Genomic DNA, 18,505 nt, shown 5'->3' on the forward strand with positions numbered 1-18,505 from the left:
GGGGGGGGCGATGGAGGGCTGGGGGTGGACGGTTAGGGGCACCGGGTGGGGCAGAGGGCTGGGGGTGGACAGGCGGGGGCACTGGACAGGGAGGCGTTCGAAGGGGGGGCAGAGAGCCGGGGGGAGGGAACGGTCGGGGAGGCGTAGGGGGGGCGACGGAGGGCTGGGGGTGGACGGTCGGGGAGGCGTTCGGGGAGCGGGGACGGTCGGGGGCACCGGGCGGGGCAGGGGGCTGGGTGTGCACGGGCGTGGGCACCCGGCGGGGAGACGTTCGTGTGGGGGGAGGAACGGAGGGTTCCCCGGCGGGGAAGCGACGTGGGGGCGGGAGCGGAGTGCTGGGGGTAGAGGACTCGGGCGGAGAGCAAAGGCGGGCACCCGGCGGCGGCGGACGCAGGGCCGGGGGCTCAGGGCCGGGGTCCGGCACCGGGAGGACCGCAACCCCCGCGCGTCCAGCACGCTAGGCCGCCCGCGCTCGCGTCCCCTCAGGCAAAACGGGTTCTGGACGACCGGGAGGGGAGAGGCGTTCAGGGTCCCAGTTACCAGAGCCGTTGGGGCCGATGATGCAGGTGAACCTCTTGAAGGGGCCGATGACCTGGCGGCCCCGCCACGACTTAAAGTTCTCCACGAGCAACAGCTCCAGACGGCCCATGGCTGCGCCGTCCGCGCCTCAAGCGGCGTCCGCACACGCCGGCGGGAAAAGCGCGGGAAGTGCCCGCGGCGTCTCGCGAGAGGACAGCGAGACTCCGGCGAGCGCCGCGCGGTTCCCAAGCAACCGGGTTGTTTACGTTTCCGAGGAGCGCGGGTCTCCGCGCCTTTGCAGAGGCCGCGGGCTGAAAGCTGGAGGAGCCGGCTCGCGTCGCGCCCGCGCGGCCTCCTAGGGAGCCAGCCTCGCTGAGACCACCGCTGGTATTATTTTGGTTGTCTTTCCCTTTTCATCTCGCTTGTCTTAAAACCCCCTTGGAGTTTCTTCGCGATTTGCAGCCATGGAGGTAGCGCAGCCCAGGGACCTGGAGCAGCACTTACGCCTGGCCAAGAGGAGTCGCGGGGAGCTGTGCAGGCAGAAACGGATCTTCAACGCCAGGAGCAGGCTCCTCGGGGTGAGGTCGTCTGCCCGGTGGGCATGTGTAGGGGGCGGGGGCAGCGAGCGGGTGGGCGGCGGGAGGCCAGGGACGAGCCCCTGCTGCGAGACTGCTGATCCAGGCGCGGCCGCAGGCGGCACCAGCTCCGCTGCGGAGACAGCTCGTGTTTAGCGCCGAAGACGGGGAGACCTTCGCAGACCACCTACTGCGCCCTCTCTTGCGGGAGAGGCGCGGGGCTTGCCTGCAGGGAGTGGCTAACCAGAGACCACAAGGCTCTCCTTTCTCTGAGCCGAGTTTTCTGCACCGCCGGGGGTTCCTTCCAGTCTCTTCATTAGACACAGGCCAGCGCCCGCGGAGTTACTATTTTGTGGTACTCTTGGGCTGCCCCAGGAAATGGGGCGCATGGCGATCCCTGCCTGACCTTGCAGAGTTCATGGCCCAGTGGACTCTGGCATTAAAACGGTCACACTGGCAAACCATAAGAGGCTCTTAAATACAGAAGACAGGGCCGCCTGGGTGGCTCAGCCGGTTGAGCCTCGAGCTTCTGCTCAGGTCATGATGTCAGGGTTTTGTGGGTCCCCAGGGAGGGCTCTGTGCTGACAGCTCAGAGCCTGGAGCTGCTTCAGAGTCTGTGTCTCCCGCTCTCTCTCTCTCTCTCTCTCTCTGTCCCTCTCCAACTCATGCTCTCTCTCTCAAAAATAAACATTAAAAAATTATAAGTACAAAGAATGAATTGAGGGCTGCTGGAGGGAGGAGGGGCGGGGCTAAATGGGTGATGGGCATTAAGGAGTGCACTTGGGATCAGCACTGGGTGTTATATGTAAGTGATGAATCACTGGGTTCTGTTCCTGAAACCAATACTACGTTGTATGTTGACTAACTTGAATTTAAATAAATAAATAAAGTACTCTAAAAAATTTAACTATATTACAAAAAATAAAAAATGGCCACATTCATATGCAGTGGAATCAGTGCTGTGAGGGAGGGGAGCATGGGGTATCAGGGGCGCACAGACTGAGACTGGGAGAGGAAATCAGAGATTGCTTCTTGGAGGAGGGGTTGCCTAAGCCCTGTTCTGCAGATATCTATAAACTAAGAGAAAGGGAGAAGGAAGCTCTGGGGACAGGCTGAAAAGGTATGAAAATGTATGAAAAGAATTGATGTGTACCTAAGACGACTAGTTAACAGTGGAACAAGGCTTTAAAAAGATAAGTAGGATTGGTATGAACCAACTAAAATCATCTGACTCTAACTCCTCTCCCTTTGTTTTCCATTCCCAGGGAGACACAGAAGCCTGGGACTTTCAGGTTCATGACCAGAAGATAAAAGAAGCAACTGAAAAAGCTAGACATGAAACTTTTGGTGAGCATCTCCGAAAGCCTATCTAGCAGTTTGGGGCTGTGTAACTCTAGACCCCAGTCCTCATTGTTTCAAAAGTGTAAAAGCTTGTCATTTTCACCCTCTTCACCCTTTTAAAAATTTTACCATTGTGCTCAATTAATGTGTAGATTCTTTCTCTCTTAAAAGGAAAACAGCTACTGAATTCTATGTGGGTTGTAGGAAATATATTGTAAAGGTAAAGGTGCATTGTTCTCGATTTTCTTTTTTTCTTAATGTTTATTTTTGAGAGAGAGAGAGAGAGAGAGAGAGAGAGAGGGAAGGAGGAGCTGAGAGAGAGTGACAGAGACAGAGACAGAATATGAGGCAGGCTCCAGGTTCTGAGCTGTCAGCACAGAGTCCTACTCAGGGCTCAAACTCACAAGCTGTGAGATCATGACCTGAGCCCAAGTCCAACGCTTAACAGGCTGAGACATCCAGGCGTCCCTGTTCTCAGTTTTCTTTAAAAACCAACATGAAAACCCTTAAACACACACACCATTCTCTGCCAAGATGTTTCAGCTCTTCTCCTGGAGACAGCTGCTTGAACAAGAGGGCATCTCGGCTGACACCCTGTACTGACTCAGAGCTAGATAGTGTGAGAGCTCTGAGATAAAAATTCCAAATAGAGGCACCTGCGTGGCTCAGTCGGTTAAGTGTCTGATTTTTTTTTTAATGTTTTATTTATTTCTAGGAGAGAGAGAGAAAGAGAGAGAGAGACAGAGTGAGCAGGGGAGGGTCAGAGAGAGAGGGAGTCACAGACTGAAACGGGCTCCAGGCTCTGAGCTGGCAGTCAGCACAGAGCCCGACGCGGGGCTCGAACCCATGAACCGCGAGATCATGACCTAAGCGAAAGTTGGATGCTTAACCGACTAAGCCACCCAGGTGCCCCAAGCGTCTGATTCTTGATTTTGGCTCAGGTCATGATGTCATGGTTCATGGGATTGAATCCTGAGTGAGGCTCCTTGCTGAGCATGGAGTCTGCTTAAGATCGTCTCTCTCTCTCTCTCTGCTCCTCCCCCATGTGAGTGCACGCTCTCTCACAAAATAAGTAAATAAACATTTTTTTAAAAATTCCAAATAGAATTATTTTCCCAAATCAGGTGCAACAGGTCCAGCTTATCTTCTTAAAGCACCATAAGGACCTTTTAAGTAGAAGGAGGATAGAAAATTGTATGTACCAAGGGCTATCCATTAAATGTTAAAATATATAAAAAGAAATAAGCTTAGAGAAAGACAGAAAGGAAATATACCAGAATGTCAGCAGTGGTAATGTTGGAATGACAGAATACAAGGGAAATGTATTTTCTTCTTTGTACCATTCTCTAGTTTCTAAATAGCTTACCTTTGTCATATTTAAAAATAACTCAAACATGGGGCACCTAGGTGGCTCAGTGCATTAAGCGTGGGACTCTTGATTTTGGCTCAGATCATGATCTCACAGTTTGTGGGATTGAGGCCTTTGTTGGGCTCCTCGCTGGGTGTGAAGCCTGCTTGAGATTCTGTCTCTCTCCCTCTCTATCTCTTTCTCTCCCCCCTCCACCCTTCTTCCACTTGCACCCACACACTCTCTAAATAAACAAATTTGAACAAAATAATTTTTACAAGATAAATAAAACTTACAAGAATGATATGACAGACACTTATATACCTACTACCAGATTAAAATGTTATCATTTTGCCATAGCTTTAGATCTTTTATTTTAAGAATGTTTTTGAGAATTAAATGCTATATATGTATGTATGTGTATCTATAGCCATATATATAAGTGCTATCATGTATATAAATATGTGTGTTTTATATGTATATGTAAATATATATAAACCTACATATGTAGATGTATAGTTATAGATGGATAGATAGACCTCTCCCCCACGTCCCCCTCTTCCTCCCTTCTCAGACGGACCCATCATTCCCATGCATGTTTCTTATAATTCTGTACTATTTATGGACATACTCATGACAATATAAGATTGCATGTGTGTTTTAAAATTTTATGTAAATGTCACATGAAATTTTACGTAAATACATTGAGTGGATCCTTTTGCAACTTTTTGTTTTCACTGTATTTTTAAAATTAATCGGTGATCTACATAGAGAATGCTCACTTTGTCCCGTATATTTATATGAATTAATTGCAATTTCTTTATTCATTCCCCCATGGGTAGATTTTTTCCAAACACTGCCGCATGCCTATCCGTGCATCGTGTCCCTAGTGTATGCAGGTGACAGACACCCTAGAAGGGGAACTAGTAGGTATTAGGGTATGTGTGTTTTCCATTTTACGGGATATTGGCCAGTTGCTTTCCAAAGTTATAAGTGCACTAAGTCACACTCCCACAAGCAGTGAATGAGAAATCTTGTTTCCTTACCACCCTTACTAATGTCCTTACTAACATCCTCTATTATTAGCATTTTAAATATTTTGCCAATTTATTAGATATTTCCCACCTTGTAAGGTCAATCATCTTTTCACAAGCTTATTGATAATTCAGGTTTCTTTATAGTGATTTTCCGGTTCCTGTTCTTGGCACACTGTTTGCTTTGGTTGTTTGGTTTTTAAAACTGATTTGTAGGTACCCTTTGCATATTCAGAATACTAATTCTTGGGGCGCCTGGGTGGCTCAGTCAGTTGAGCGTCCAACTTCAGCTCAAGTCAAGATCTTGCGGTTTGTGGGTTAGAGCCCTGCATCGTGCTCTGTGCTGACAGCTCGGAGCCTGGAGCCTGCTTCCGATTCTATGTCTCCCTCTCTCTCTGCCCCTCCCCCACTTGCACTCTGTCTCCCTCAAAAATAAATAAACATTAACATTTTTTTTAAAAAATACTAATTCTTTAATGATTGTGTTACCCTTTTGGAGGCTTTATATTACTTTTAGAACCACTGGAAATTTACAATTTTTTAAAGTGGATCAAATGTATTTTTCCTCTGAACCTTAACCTTACGGATATGCTGTGTCTCCTCTAGCTGCTGAAATGAGGCAAAATGACAAAATCATGTGCATGTTAGAAGGCCGAGAAAGGAGAGATAAGAAAAGCCTCTGTAAAGCCATCAGTGATTTCCAGCAGACCTTCCAGAAGCCAGAAACTCGCCGCGAGTTTGACCTGTCTGACCCCCTGGCCCTTAGGAAAGATCTGCCCGCGAGGCAGTCAGATAACGATATTCGGAACACGGTGTCCGGAATGCAGAGGTTCATGGGAGAGGATTTAAACTTCCACGAGAGGAAGAGATTCCAGGAGGAACAGAACCGAGAATGGGCCTCACAGCAGCAGCGCGAACAGGAGAGGGCCCGGGCAGCCCAAAGGCGTGCAGGTAACGGAGCCAAAAAGCACAAACGGGCCTCTGTACTTTCTCCGACAAATCGGATTCCCCTGGGCTTTCCCCCTGCTCCGTTTTGCCTTTCAAGTCCTATCACTGTGCTGCGTTGGCTGCGAGGGGAAAGAGCCTGCCTTCCGGGATGTAAACGTCTTCGTTTCTGAGCTTGCAACCCTGTGCCCCCCGCCCGGGGTTCCAGAAGGTACCGAGTGGCTCAGAATCCGCCCGGCCCTCAGTAGGCGCCCAGTCTGCTGCGAAGACAGTGGGAAATCCACAGGCCCAGTGGGGGCTTCTGGGGGCTGTGCTAGAAGCTCCCGCAGGGTATGGGGGGTGCAGCCTAGGGCTCAGGGGTCCCGTGGCCTCAGCAGGCCCCTCCAGGCCCCGGGAACGGCTCTGGCAAAGCCTCCAAGGCGTGAAGCAGCCTCCATCCCTGAGTGGCTGCGTAGCCCCTGGCCGCACTCGGGTGGCCCGTGTTTGTGTGGACCCCCAGCGGCCCCTGGTCTCCGGCGACCTCTACTCCCAGGAAGGCTGGGTAACGGAGAGGATGGCGTCGCCGCTCTCGTGCCACGTGCCAGCCGGGTTACAGGACACAGAAGAGCTACAGTGAAGACGCAGGCGGGATCCGTGATACTGGACAAGCCCCACAGCCCTGTCCCTCTCGTTCCTTCCCTGCAGCCTCCCCGGGCAGCTCACCCTCCCCCCAGGCTCCCCTCCTCTCTTTGTGTTCTCTGGGGTGTGTCTCCCTGGACGGCTATGTCCTGTCCCCTCTGCGGGCACCCCGTCCGGACTTCTGCCTCCGCCCTGCCCTGAACCTGCCTGGCCGCCGTCACCAGGGCCTCTGTCCCGCCACATCCAAGCTCCGTTTTCAGGCGGCTCCTTCATCCGCAGCCTGTGCGGTAGCTGATGGTCTCTTCCTCCTGGAAATACTCCCCGCCACCAGCTTCCGGGAAACACCCTCATCCCCCCCGGCGCCCCTCCCCTTTTCCCCTTTTTTGGGGTGTGTGTGTGTGTGTGTGTGTGTGTGTGTGTGTGTGTGTGTCTCACCAGCGCCCTCTGCACCTCTCCTCCCTCAACCACACACCGTCTGTTGGTGAGCTCAGCTAGTCTTGTGGGTTTAAACACCACCGATAGGTCATCTTTCCCCAAATTTACCCTTCCAGCCCGGATTTTCCCCTGAATCTAGGCTCATACATCCAGTCACCTCTGAACGTCGATCTGCTCTTCGATGTCTCGTAAACTTATCGAAGTCAATACAAGGCACACTGGCCTGCCGCCCACGAACTTCCACCCCATCGGTGGGAGCTGCGTTGTCGGGTCGCTCAAGCCCCAACCCCAGGGCATCTTGACTCCTTCCTTTCTCTCAAATGCAGTATCCAGCCCAGCAGCAAATCGTCTCAAATCCCAGCTATGTCTCTGCAGCTCCCCCATCACCCCTCTGGACGCAGCTATCAGCGCCTCTCAGGGGACCATTGCTCTTGCCCCTAAGTGGTCTCCCTGCCTCCGCTCTTGTCTCCTCTACCGTTGCTTCTCAACCCCGTGACCAGAATGATCCTGCCAACAATTCAGCTAGATCTGGAGCTCGCACCCTTCCAATAGCTTCTCATTTCACTCGGAATAAAAACCAGATTCATTTCTCGGACCACTGCTCATGGGGGTTCAGATGGGGTTCATCTGTTTATGACCTAGCTCATCGCCCAGACAGTAAGCTTGACAGAGGCAGGAAGAGCCGTCTTAGCCGCCACCGCACACTGTGTGTCCGGCAGGTGCACAGTCCTGTGTCCCTCCTCGTGGTGCTGTGTCCACGGAGAGGGTAAAGGGAGAGGGGGAGGCAGATGAAGCTCAAGGGGAGCAGAGGCCACTAATTCACCGCGAAGGTTTGGTCTTTGTTTTTGGAGATCGGGAGGACACCACGGGGCACTGACATCACATGAAGGCCTTTGGATCAGTGACTTTTTTTAAAGGAACAGCCCTGCAGTATAGGGGTTGTCCTGCCTCCCGGATGAGGGCTAGAGGCTCGGAAAGGTTGGGGAAATAGTTCAGGTTCGCAGAGCTAGGAAGTGTCTGGGCCGCGATAGGAGCCTGCTCTTGTCTGACCTCAGACCTGTACGTTTTGCTGTTTGATGCTCCACATGAACCCCTTCTGCTGCTGCTTGCGCTCCACGTTGGCCTGGCAAAGTCCTGCTGTAGCTGCATGAATAGCTCCCTGCTCTGACACCCCTTCTCTGGGGGGCCCCTATGGTCCCCACAGCAGAGCTCCCTTGCCCATTGTAAGGATGATGGATCGGGGCCCCAGCCCAGGACCACAGCAGACATTACCAGTCCCCAGCAGGCATTACCCGGTCGCTAGCAGACGTTGCCAATCCCCGGTAGTGATGCTGACACTCGGAGCCTGCACCCAAGAGCTTTACCTGAATCCCCTCATCTAAGTGTCCCAGCAGCCCCGGCAGCCTCGCTCTTGGACAAGGGCAGGAGAAGAAGACCTGTGTGGATGGAGCACTCTGCAGGGTGCTCCGCACGCCCGGCGAGGGGCTCTGGGTGGGCACACGAGGTGTGACTGCCTTTCACTTCCTTCCAGAGGACCTCTACTTCAAGACAAGGCTGCAGTTTGATGAAACGGCCAAGCATTTACAGAATCTGGAGAGCGCCACCAGAAAGGCGGTTTGTGCAGCTGTGAAAGAATTCAACAAGAACCAGGTATATCCCAGGCTCTGTCTGGAGGGAAGGATGAGCACACAGCGGCTTCCCCGGGCACCTCCGTGTCCCCGTGTCCCCGTCCCAAGACCAGCCCTTCACCGGCTCGCACCACACAATCCGCATCACCCTGCCGGGGCTGCCCCGCTACAGGGATGAGTGAGACCCAGCCCCCGCTCCTGAGCTCTGAGTCGGGGGCGGGGGCAGGGGTGAAATTCGACCAAACTAACCCTGTGAGCCTGGCGATGGGGGTGGGGCATGTCTCTCAATTCTGTAAACCTCAGATTCTTCTCTAACACCAAGGACCGTGACATCTACCCAAAGGGCCATCTAGCACTGCTCTGACGCCTTGCCTCACTTCTTTAGCACCTCCGGGAGCTCATCCTCAGCCAGGACAGGCCGCGGGCACTCCCTACGGGAGCGATTATCATGCTGACAGCGCTCCTGACACCTCCCTCCTCCCTAATGCCTGCAGGGCGTCCTCCCAAACTCTCCACTTCGGCCACCCCCTCACTGGCCTTGCTTCAAGCTCTCTATCCTGCTCCAGGCCTTCTTTTCACATGCAGGCCTACATCCTGGGTGGGATGGACGCCGCCCTGGAGCTGCCCAGAACTGTGGTGTGCGGAGCAGGGTGTGCAGACCGTCCGCTAGAGAGCAGGAAGGGGGTAGAGACCTCGGCTCCAGTATTTGTTTCTCGCCTCACCATGTTTAATCCCCAAGTGTGCGTGCGCGTGTGTGTGTGCGGGTGTGCATCATGAAGTGCGTGCTGCCTGTATGGTCTAGTGGTACCAAGTTCTGAGCTAAAATGCTCAAAAATGCCCTACTGGTGGGACACACTTAGGTAACCAAAACCTCCAGGAGAGGCCGGGCCAGAGACCAGAGAGAAGGTTGGCTTTCAATGAGGCAGAGATCTGGGGGGGGGAGGTGGGGGGAGCTGAAGACCGAGGAGGGCACACTGCCAGCTTCCGTGGTGCAGACGGTGTCCGAGGACAGGTACTTGCTCCAGGCCCCGCAGAGAATTCATGGCGGAAGGGGCCCTCCTGTGCTGCATCATGTGTCCTGTGGCCGCTCTTCCCGTCGTGCGTCTAGCTCGGCAGATCATTTACTGAGCCCTGCGGCCGCGGGACTGCTCTGTGCTTCCTCGGAAACGGTGTTGCCGCTCCATCGACGGGCTCATGCGGCGACCTCTTCAGTGAGCACCTGCAACGTGCTGGCACTTTCGGTCCCCCGGCCCCGCACGTGCTCGCTGCAGGGCAACGCGGCCAGAAGTGCCCCCTGCGCCGGGGGCGGCCACCTTGGCTTTTGCGGCGCTGTTCCTGGCTAGAGGTAGGCTGGATGCATCAGCCTGGGGCATTAATCCAGAGGTCCAGGTCGCTGCCTCCAGGGCAAATTGCAGGCGGGTCAGTCCGGCTCCGCCGAGGAGGGATGCAGTGGAGAGCGTCCCTCTGAGAGGAGAGGGCTGCTCCTTTCCTCAGGCACGGGTTGTGGCTCAGGGCTGGTGGCAGATGCCGGAGGCCGGTGTTGCTGGCTCCTGTCTGCCGCTGTGGGAGGTCCCGGCTCAGGGCCTCCATTTTATCATCCGTAGAGTGGGCATGATGGTAACGCCCAGCAGGACTAGTCAGAGTGAGCTAAGCCTGCAGGTTGGCTGAGGGGCTCTGCTCCTCGTCACCCTCACCGGCCCCCCCCCGCCCCAGCCCAGGCCCTGGGACAGAGCAGCCACCAGCTGGCGGCCCCGGGAGCACAAGAGTAGAAGCCACGGGTGCCGTCCCCCTCCCCCACCCGCCCGTGCCAGCCACGCCTGTTCCAGTCACCCCTGCTCACGTGTCACCGGCCCAAGGGAGACACGTGGCCACGAGCGAGGTGGGGAAGTGCGACTGCACCGGCAGTGTGGTGACCAGCAGCGACAGGTGTCGCGCGTGCCCTGGGGGTGGTTGTGGGATCAAGAGTTCACACACGCAGCGGGCTGGGACGGTCGCCGCGTTGTCGTCCGGCTACCCTCTCCAGCCAGAGGGCCATGGTTAACTGATAAACAAACAACTAATAAAGAGACAGGCTGGGGTGGGGGTGGGGCAGTCCAGCGCGTGAACCCAGGCTGGTGGCACCGCCAAGCTGGCGCTTCGGTGACGCCGTCGAGCGGACCTTGCGGTGAGCAGGGGCAGCGTGCTGGGCGCCTTGCCGAGTGCCCCGTCTGTTCACTGCTAGACAGCATGGGGAGCACTGAGCTTGACTTGACCGAGAGACGGCTGGCTGCAGCCCAGAGGGGACGCGACTTGTTCCGGGCCACACGGCCAGGGCCCTCTCGCTCCACTCCTCACCCTCCCTGGAGCAGGGGGGTCTGACCCGGAATCTGTTGGTCGCCAGGGCCGTGGCTGATGTGCATTTCACCTTTGAGAAGTCGCCACTGTTGTGCATCACTCTGGTGGGTGTTCTTTGCGGCCTGTGGGCGCCCAAGGTGCCCAGGGCCACTGGGGCGGCACGGAGCCCTGCCCTGGGGTGAGTGAGGCCCCGCCCATAGGAGATGGCGGCCTAACACGGGGAGACGGCTCCCTGCTTTGGCCAATCAGTGCAAATAAGCAGCTGCAACTGTCCTACACGCATCCAACAGGTGGGGGCTCCCTCGGCCCAGCCGTCACACCGTCGTCATCCAGGCAGCCAGGGTCCAGGGGCCGCCCCACATCCGAGCCTGGCGAGTCTCCGCCCCCACCCCACCTGCCCCAGGTGCACTTGACCACACTCTTCCTTCAGTGAGATTTGCCGGTCTTGCTTCAGCCCCCATGGGGTCCCCCAGGGCGTCTTCCTCACCGTCCGTCCTCCCCTGTGCAGGCCACCGAGTCAGTGGAAAGGAAAACTCGAGAGAAAAAACAAGAAGAAGAAGACAACTTGGCCGAGATCTCCAACCTGCTGCGCGGGGACCTGCTCTCCGAGAACCCGCAGCCGGCAGCCAGCTCCCTGGGGCCCCACCGCGTGGTCCCCGACCGCTGGAAGGGCATGACCCGGGAGCAGCTGGAGCACATCCGTCTGGTTCAGAAGCAGCAAATCCAGGAGAAGCTGGTACCTGCCCCCGCCCCTGCCCCTCACCCCAGCCCCCAGCCGCAGCCCTGTACCCACCCCCCACCCCCGCCTTCCTGCAGCCGGCTGGTTCTAGGCTCGTTCTAACCGCTGCTATGCTTGTCCCTAGAAGCAGCTGTTGAGGCGTGCTCGGGGAGAGAGGCTGGGCCAAGGGGCTGGAGGGTGCTGAGTTTGAGAAGGGTCCCCAGGAGACTGGGAAGTGACGCTGGAACAAAGACCTGCAGGAGGGGAGGGGGCGCCCCACGATTAGAAGGGACCACCCCCTGGTGAACTGCAAGGACAGAGGCCTGGGGGAGGCTCAGAGAAGAGGGGGGGCCCAGTGGCTGCTGAGGGATGAGGGGAGGGGCAGGAAGGGGCCTGGGAGGTGTAAGGTCAAGGTCCTGGCAGTCGTGGGGAAGAGCTGGCCTTCTCTGTGATGGAGACGGGCCGCTCTGGAGGGTTTGAGCGGAGGAGTGAGGCGCTCTGACACGTTTAGAAGGATCCTTCTTGCTGCCATTTTGAGGAAGGGCTCTACTGGGGTGCGGGGCGAAGGGGGGTAGAGGGACCGTTAGGGAGGCAGTTGCAGCGGTCAAGGTGAGAGGTGATGCTGGCTGGGTCCAGGGCGCCGAGAAATGGTCAGATTCTGGATCTATTTTGAAACCAGAGTGAGCAGGATTGGTTGAAGGGTTGGGGGGGCATATGAGACCCAGAGGAGTTAAGGATTACTGCAGGCCTTCCGGCCCGGGCAGTGAGAAGGACGCAGTTGGTATTTACAGAGGTACGAAGAGGGTGAGAGGAGCAGGTTGATAGGGGGACGGAAGTCACAGGTGCAGTTTTGGATATAGTGTGTGTGCAGTGTGCGTTAGACCTCTATATCTGTTGGGATTCTGTGCCTGAACATGGCAGGAAACCCTGGCTAACAGCATCTTAAATAAAATAGAACTTTATCTCTGGCATGTAGACACAGTCTGGCAGCTCCAGGGTCATTGACTAACATTCTATTATCCTTGGCAAATGGCTGCCACTTCCTAGTACAATGTGGCTGCTTGAGCTCCAGCCCTCACATGCATATTCCATCTGGCAGGAAAAGGAATGAGGAAGAACACTCTAGGGACATTTCTCAGAAGTGTCACAGGACACTTCCACTTAAATTCCACTGCACAACACTTAGTCACAAGGTTGCCCCTAACTGGGAAATGTAGTGTTTATTTCAAGCGGCAAGGTGGCCAGCAATGGTTTCATTAAGGAAGAAAGAAACATGGTTACTGGGAGGCAAGTGATATTTTCTGCCACAACTCAAAGCCAGTAGGCAGTAGGATACATAGTGGGGAGTTCAGAACAAAGTTCTGGAGACATAAGCTTAGACACATGGCCACACAGAGAGTATTTAAAGCAGCTGACCTGGCTAAGGTCACGCAGGGAGTGAGTGAAGACAGGGAGAAGAAGGGGACTAAGAACTGAGTCATGGGGCACGCCCCACCCCCACCTTCATTTATAAAGAGCAAGGGAGCCTGAGAAGGTGCAGCCAGAGAGGGAGGAGGGACCCAGCAAGGGAGCCCCCGGGTCGAACCCTGCAGCTGGGCTGCTGGCTGAACCCGGGATCCAGGGGGCAGTCCCTGGGGACTCTACCAGGAGCATCTTTGGAGGAAGGGTCAGGGGGACAGAAAGGGAACGAGCAGGAAGGAAGTGGAGACCCACAAACGCAGACACAGCTTTCAAAGTGTTTTGCTGTAAAGGGTGCAGAGACGGGGTGGTAGCTGGTGGGGACATGGGGTCAAGAGAAAGTCGTTTGCTGTTTCTGATCATAGAAATAACAGCATACTTGTTATGCCGTGAGGGCGACGCAGGAGAGAGGGGGGACCTGATGCCGGAGGGGGCTCGCTGGGGCCCGTGTCCGCAGCAGGGAACAGGGCCCTGGGAGCACTAGCTAAAGTTTGGGGTGGGTAGGAGCTCAGGCTGGTCATCCTTGGCAGTGGGGGTGGGCTTCTCTCCTGGAGCCCCTGTTTTCTGGGGAAACAGGAAGGGAGGTCACCAGCTGAGGGTGAGGGGCTCACGTTGGGGGTTTGAGGACTGAGGGCCAGGTGCTAACGGTCATTAGGAGAGCGGGAAAGGAATGGCCTGGGGGAAAGGGGCAGGATGGCCAGGCAGAGCCAGGGCCCCCGGGAGGCTCGAAGTGTCCTCAGTGAGTGCGACCGGGTGACGTTCCCTGGCCGCGCTCAGCTGTACGAGCCTGCCCGGCGTGTCTGACCCAGGTGAGAGTCTCAAGGGCACCGAGGGCATCGGCGCCAGGGGCTGTCAGCCATGGACGCCGGGCTGAACGGGGAGGGAACGAAGTCACAGGAGCGCCAGGCCAGTAGAAAGTGTGCGGTCAGTGGATGGGAGGCCCGGGGCGGGGCGCAGCCGGAGAAACCCCTGGAATCGGGGAGCTGGAGAGAGGGTGGAAGAGGCGGGTCCGAACGGACACCTGAAGATGACACCAGGGAGGCTGGCGTTCTTGGGAATGACAAGGTGGGGGCCGAGCTTCCCAACGTGGGGGCCTCTGGACCCGCAGCGTCGGCACTGCCTAGGACCTTGGCAGGAATGCAGATTCTCAGGCCCCACCCCAGACCTACTGAACCAGAAACCCCAGGGCAGGCCCACAGTCTGGGGCCGGGAAAGCCCCCCAGGGGTCCTGATGCCCGTTGGAGTTCGAGGGTCACAGGTAGGCTGTGACCAGCAGGTGACAATTGGCACTAGGTCTTTGGAGAGGAGGGGGAATCGCTGAGAAGCCAGGAAGAAGGAAGTTCTGAAGCCTGTGAGGGTGGGCGGGGCCGCCCCAGGGCCTGCAGATGACCACCCTGGGGTTGGGGGGCGGTGCTGGCCGGGGCCATGGTCAGGGTCAGCGGGAGCGTCCAAGCAGGTAGGCACGGGGGAGGGGCAGCCGCCTGGCTCAGGAAAGGGGGCCCTGGGTCAACAGTGTGGGAGGGAGGACAGCCCTGCGGGAGAGGGGACAGCCAGGGTCAAGGCGGGGGAGGGGACCAAGGTTGGCAGGGGATGTGGTCGACCTTGCAAGGCACGGCCCTGTCCTTCACTCCTGCAATTCAGCCCAACTGTCTGGCACGGAAGGCCGGCCATCTGTCCTGAAAGCAGATTTTTATCTGATTTTCAATCTCTGTAGAATATGAAGACCGAAAAAGTGCAAAGGGGAAAAAAGCGTAGACCAGGCCTCACTGCTCACAAATCCGCCCCGCCCCCTCCCGCACCCCTGTATGCCCTGGGGTGGGCTTCCCTCCTCTGCATGGAGACGGTTTCGAAAATTGAGGTCAGGCCAAAAGTAGGTAGGCTGTGTGTCTCTTAGTCCCGGGCAAGCAGGTCCCCATGTTACTCTCTATTTTTTTTTTTTTCAAACTTACTGATTTTGAGAGAGGGAGAGAGAGAGAATCCCAAGCAGGCCCCGTACTGTCAGCTCCGAGCCCGACTCTGGGCTCAAACCCACAAACCCTGAGATCACGACTAGAGCTGAAATCAAGAGTCCGACGCTTGACCAGCTGAGCCCCCCAGGCTCCTGCATTTCTTGAACAAAGCACCTTGTGTCATGACTCAGGGCAGCTGTGAGTAGCCTCATTTTACAGGCGAGGAAACTGAGGCTCAGACAGGCAAAACGACTTGCCCCGTAGGCGGCAGAAACGGGCACCAGCTTCCTCGCAGTCCTGGGGCGGGCTCTCTGCCAGCTGTCTGCACCCAGTGGCTGGCAGACCCAGGTCTCGGGGCCGGGGGACCGCTGGGCACTCTACCCCTGCTCATGGGGTGAACGGAAGCCCCGCCCTAAGTCCCACGGAAGGGAAGGAGGCGTGTTCAGACCCGGCCCCACTGCTTTAGCCTCCTTTTGCGGGTAGGAGAAGGCTGAGCTGAGAAAGTAATTCAGACTCAGATGGCAGGACTGCCCATGTTTCTGGGAGTGACCCCTCCCCCTGCACTGACCCGGTTTCATCTTCTAGGGCCCAGTGGGTTTTACAGAGGGGGCCGGAAGCCGATGAGGAATGAGCTGAGATGCAGAAATTCCCCCCAGGATCCTGAACCCACTGGCCTTGGAGGGGGGCTGCCACTTCAGGGTGTTCTAGAAGCGCCCAGGTGGTCCAGGCGCTCCGCAGCGAGCCCTGCTGGTGGTGTCCGGGGTGGGAGGGCCCGGCCCGCGGCAGGTGGCGCTGGTCTCCTCTGATGTCCAGCATGCTGTCGCTCACCTGCCTGCCCCCTCTCTGAGCCTCAGTTTCCCCACCTGTAAGCCAAGAGGCCGATCCCCCTGGACGGTGCCCTGGATCCGGGGGCGGTGGTGCTGAGTTGCCTGTCCTCCTTCCAGCGGCTTCAGGAAGAAGAGCGGCAGCGAGACATGGAGTGGGACCGGCAAAGGGTGCAGACGGCTCGCTCCACGCTGCTCACGGAGCGCCAGCGCCAGCGCGGGCAGCGGGACCTCCGCCGGGCTCTGGACTGCGCCAACCTCAGCCTGGCCCGGGAGCAGCGCTTGCAGTGAGGGCTGGGGCGGGGGGTGGAGGTCAGAGGGCGCGGTGGGGGGGCACCGGCCAGATCCCGCTGAGTCGTGGGGACCTTCGGGCAGGCCGTACGGGCCCGCCTCCCCGGGGTCTTTCCCACCCAGGGGCCCTGGACCCGGCTGTGTATCTCACAGAAGCCCCCTTAGCAGCGGTGACTCAGGCCACAGCCCAGCCTCCTGGTAAAGAATTCAAACAGAAGGGAGAGAGGGGCTGAGAGCTACAAGCCGGAAACTAAGTGTTTGGAAACCACTGGTCCTGGCACACACCAGGGGACCCCCCGTGGGAGGCGCCCATGTGGGCGCCAGCTACGCCCAGCGGCTCAGACATGAGTGCTGGTGCTGGGGTACACGGAGGGCACTGGGAGCCCCAGGGGAGGCACTGAGTTGGCCTGGGGGCGTCGGAGGGCTTTTCTGAGGAGGCTGCTTGGCCCCCTTGGACATGGGGAGGGGGGACCGTGCTGGCGTCTCCTCTTCACACCGACAGACCCCAAGCAGAGTTCAGAGGGCCGGCTGCAGAAAATGTCTCATGCAGATCAGTAGGTGAACTTGGTAAACACACACACACACACACTACTGGGGCACCTGGGTGGCTCAGTCGTTTAAGTGTTCGACTCTTGACTTTGGCTCAGGTCATGATCTCATAGTCATGAGATCGAGCCCTGGGTTGGGCTCTGTGCTGGGCATGAAGCCTGCTTGAGACTTTCTCTCTTCCTGTCCCTCTGCCCTTCCCTTCCCTCTCTCAAAAGCAAAACAAACAAAACAAAAAAACCCCAAAACCCCTACGATACGTACTGACTTATCATCTATCCATCAAGCTCTTGGCTTGAACTCAGAAGAGACCCACCAGTATGTTCTCCAATCAGCTGTCACTCCCCCGGTGGGTCCCCTGCTGGCCGGTTACTTCTGTTGGGGCCCCCAGAGGAGCAGCAGAGATGATCCAACAGAGGTCAAGTGGGGTGAACAGATGTCTTCACAGCCACACCTGCAGAGAGTTAATTCCGAGAGCCCCCCAGAGTCTCTGGGTGCCGGTGCCTGGTGTAACCACAGAGCAAGGATAAACACCCGCACCCTTAACCCCGCCGGGGCTGGGATGCATCCCGTATCCTGGGGCTAACACGCTGATAGAAGGTCTGTGGCCTTCTTCCTACATATAAAAAACTTTTTTGAATATTTAGGAAACCAGGCACTTGCTGATTTTTTTCCTGTTTGTTTTATTGTCAGGAAGAAACATATGGAGGAAGTCTGTACAAATCAGCCCACTGAAGGCTATTTCGCACAATTTAATACAAGAAGTCGATAGTGAAAAAGACACGGTGCTTGTCCTCTGAACTGTTTATGCATAAAACGCAGTAGCCTTTTGAAGAGTCGCATTTATTAAAAAGAAGTACACTCCGTGTTTCCGAAGTGCCTTTCAACTCCGCTTTTTGACGGTGGACAAAACAGATATTCATCCTCTCCCGTGTGTGTGTGTGTGTGTGTGTGTGTGTGTGTGTGTGTGTGTGTGTAACGAGGCTTCTATTCAGCTCTGCCCGGAGCCTGTGTGCCCGGGGCAGCCGTGGGTGCTGTACAGGGACGGCGTAGATGGGGCCCCGCGAAGGACCATCCCAGGGAGAGTGGCATCGGAGGGGGCCCGCGTCCCACTGAGACCCCCGCTCCAGCTGCCGTAAAAGCTAAAGGGAGCACTCGCTACGCGCGAGGCATTGAGAACAATGTGGCACCCACGGCAGCTCGTGGCGGGTGGGGATCTTTATCACTCGCGTGCTCCGGGAGAGGAGCCCGAGATACAGACACGCGAAGTGACTTGCTCGGGGTCACGTTGACAGGCAGTGATGGGCCTGGGGTTACAGAGACCCCAAAACAAGAGTGGCTTCGGCAAAGCAGTTTACATCTTGCTCTCGGAGCTCCGTCACTTCTCTGCCATCCCCCATCCTGTGGTCCAGGGATGCTGCTCCTTGTCATTAGGCCTCGAGGGAGGAGACAGAGGAGCAAAGTGGGCAGAGGCACGCTCGAGCCCTTGAGGACGAGCCACAGAAAGTGTACACTTCACCTCCGTTCACATCCTATCGGCCACAGACTGGCTCGCCAACCGTGAGGTCATGACCCGAGCCGAAATCAAGAGTCCGACTCTTAACCACCTGAGCCCCCCGGGCGCCCCAAGTTTCCCCTTTTCATGAGGATACCGGTCATATTGGATTAGGGCCCACCCCCAACGACCTTATCTTCACTAATTACATCTACAATAACCATATTTCCAAATAAGGCCACGTCTGCAGACTGGAGGTTAGGACTCTAACATACCTTTCTGGGGATGGCGGGGGGGGGGCGGGGGGGGACACAACCCAGCCCATAACGGGAACGCAGGGGGCACCTGGTCCCATTGCCTCCCGGGACGATCTCATTAGGAACACTGCCCGCCAGGCTGAACGAGCCACACTGAGAGAGGGCCCTGGTGGTGAAGGAGACACACCCC

General features: G+C 56.7%; 2 protein-coding genes across 3 annotated transcripts in view; one reads left to right on the forward strand and one right to left on the reverse strand.

Annotated features, from left to right (window-relative positions):
- The window catches only part of SMC1B (structural maintenance of chromosomes 1B), a 72,456-nt gene extending 71,742 nt beyond the window's left edge, over window positions 1–714 (reverse strand). The window contains exon 1 of the mRNA XM_039234502.1: window positions 541–714. Coding sequence (XP_039090433.1) covers window positions 541–649 — 109 coding nt within the window. The 5' untranslated portion in view covers window positions 650–714. The remainder of the gene's footprint in view (window positions 1–540) is intronic.
- Window positions 715–803: 89 nt separating this feature from the next.
- On the forward strand, window positions 804–17,450 carry RIBC2 (RIB43A domain with coiled-coils 2). Of its 2 annotated transcripts, XM_039237503.1 has the most exons (8): window positions 804–1,097; window positions 2,360–2,441; window positions 5,424–5,768; window positions 8,347–8,465; window positions 11,286–11,513; window positions 13,763–13,859; window positions 15,847–16,013; window positions 17,257–17,450. In XM_039237503.1, the coding sequence occupies exons 1-8, from the start codon at window positions 984–986 to the stop codon at window positions 17,296–17,298; spliced, it is 1,194 nt and encodes a 397-aa protein (XP_039093434.1). In that variant the 5' UTR covers window positions 804–983; the 3' UTR covers window positions 17,299–17,450. The 2 variants fall into 2 exon arrangements, with proteins under 2 accessions (XP_039093434.1, XP_039093441.1); XM_039237510.1 differs by lacking the exon at window positions 13,763–13,859.
- Window positions 17,451–18,505: the final 1,055 nt, after the last annotated feature.

Source organism: Hyaena hyaena, unplaced genomic scaffold (assembly GCF_003009895.1).
Source record: "Hyaena hyaena isolate Hyena2069 unplaced genomic scaffold, ASM300989v1 scaffold_4, whole genome shotgun sequence".
Lineage (NCBI taxonomy): Eukaryota > Metazoa > Chordata > Mammalia > Carnivora > Hyaenidae > Hyaena > Hyaena hyaena.

Coding starts and splice junctions, on each gene's coding strand:
- RIBC2 (XM_039237503.1), top strand. CDS start 984: ATGGAGGTAGCGCAGCCCAGGGACCTGGAGCAGCACTTACGCCTGGCC. Junction 5,769..8,346: donor GGCAGCCCAAAGGCGTGCAG/GTAACGGAGCCA, acceptor ACTTCCTTCCAG/AGGACCTCTACTTCAAGACA. Junction 8,466..11,285: donor AAGAATTCAACAAGAACCAG/GTATATCCCAGG, acceptor TCCCCTGTGCAG/GCCACCGAGTCAGTGGAAAG.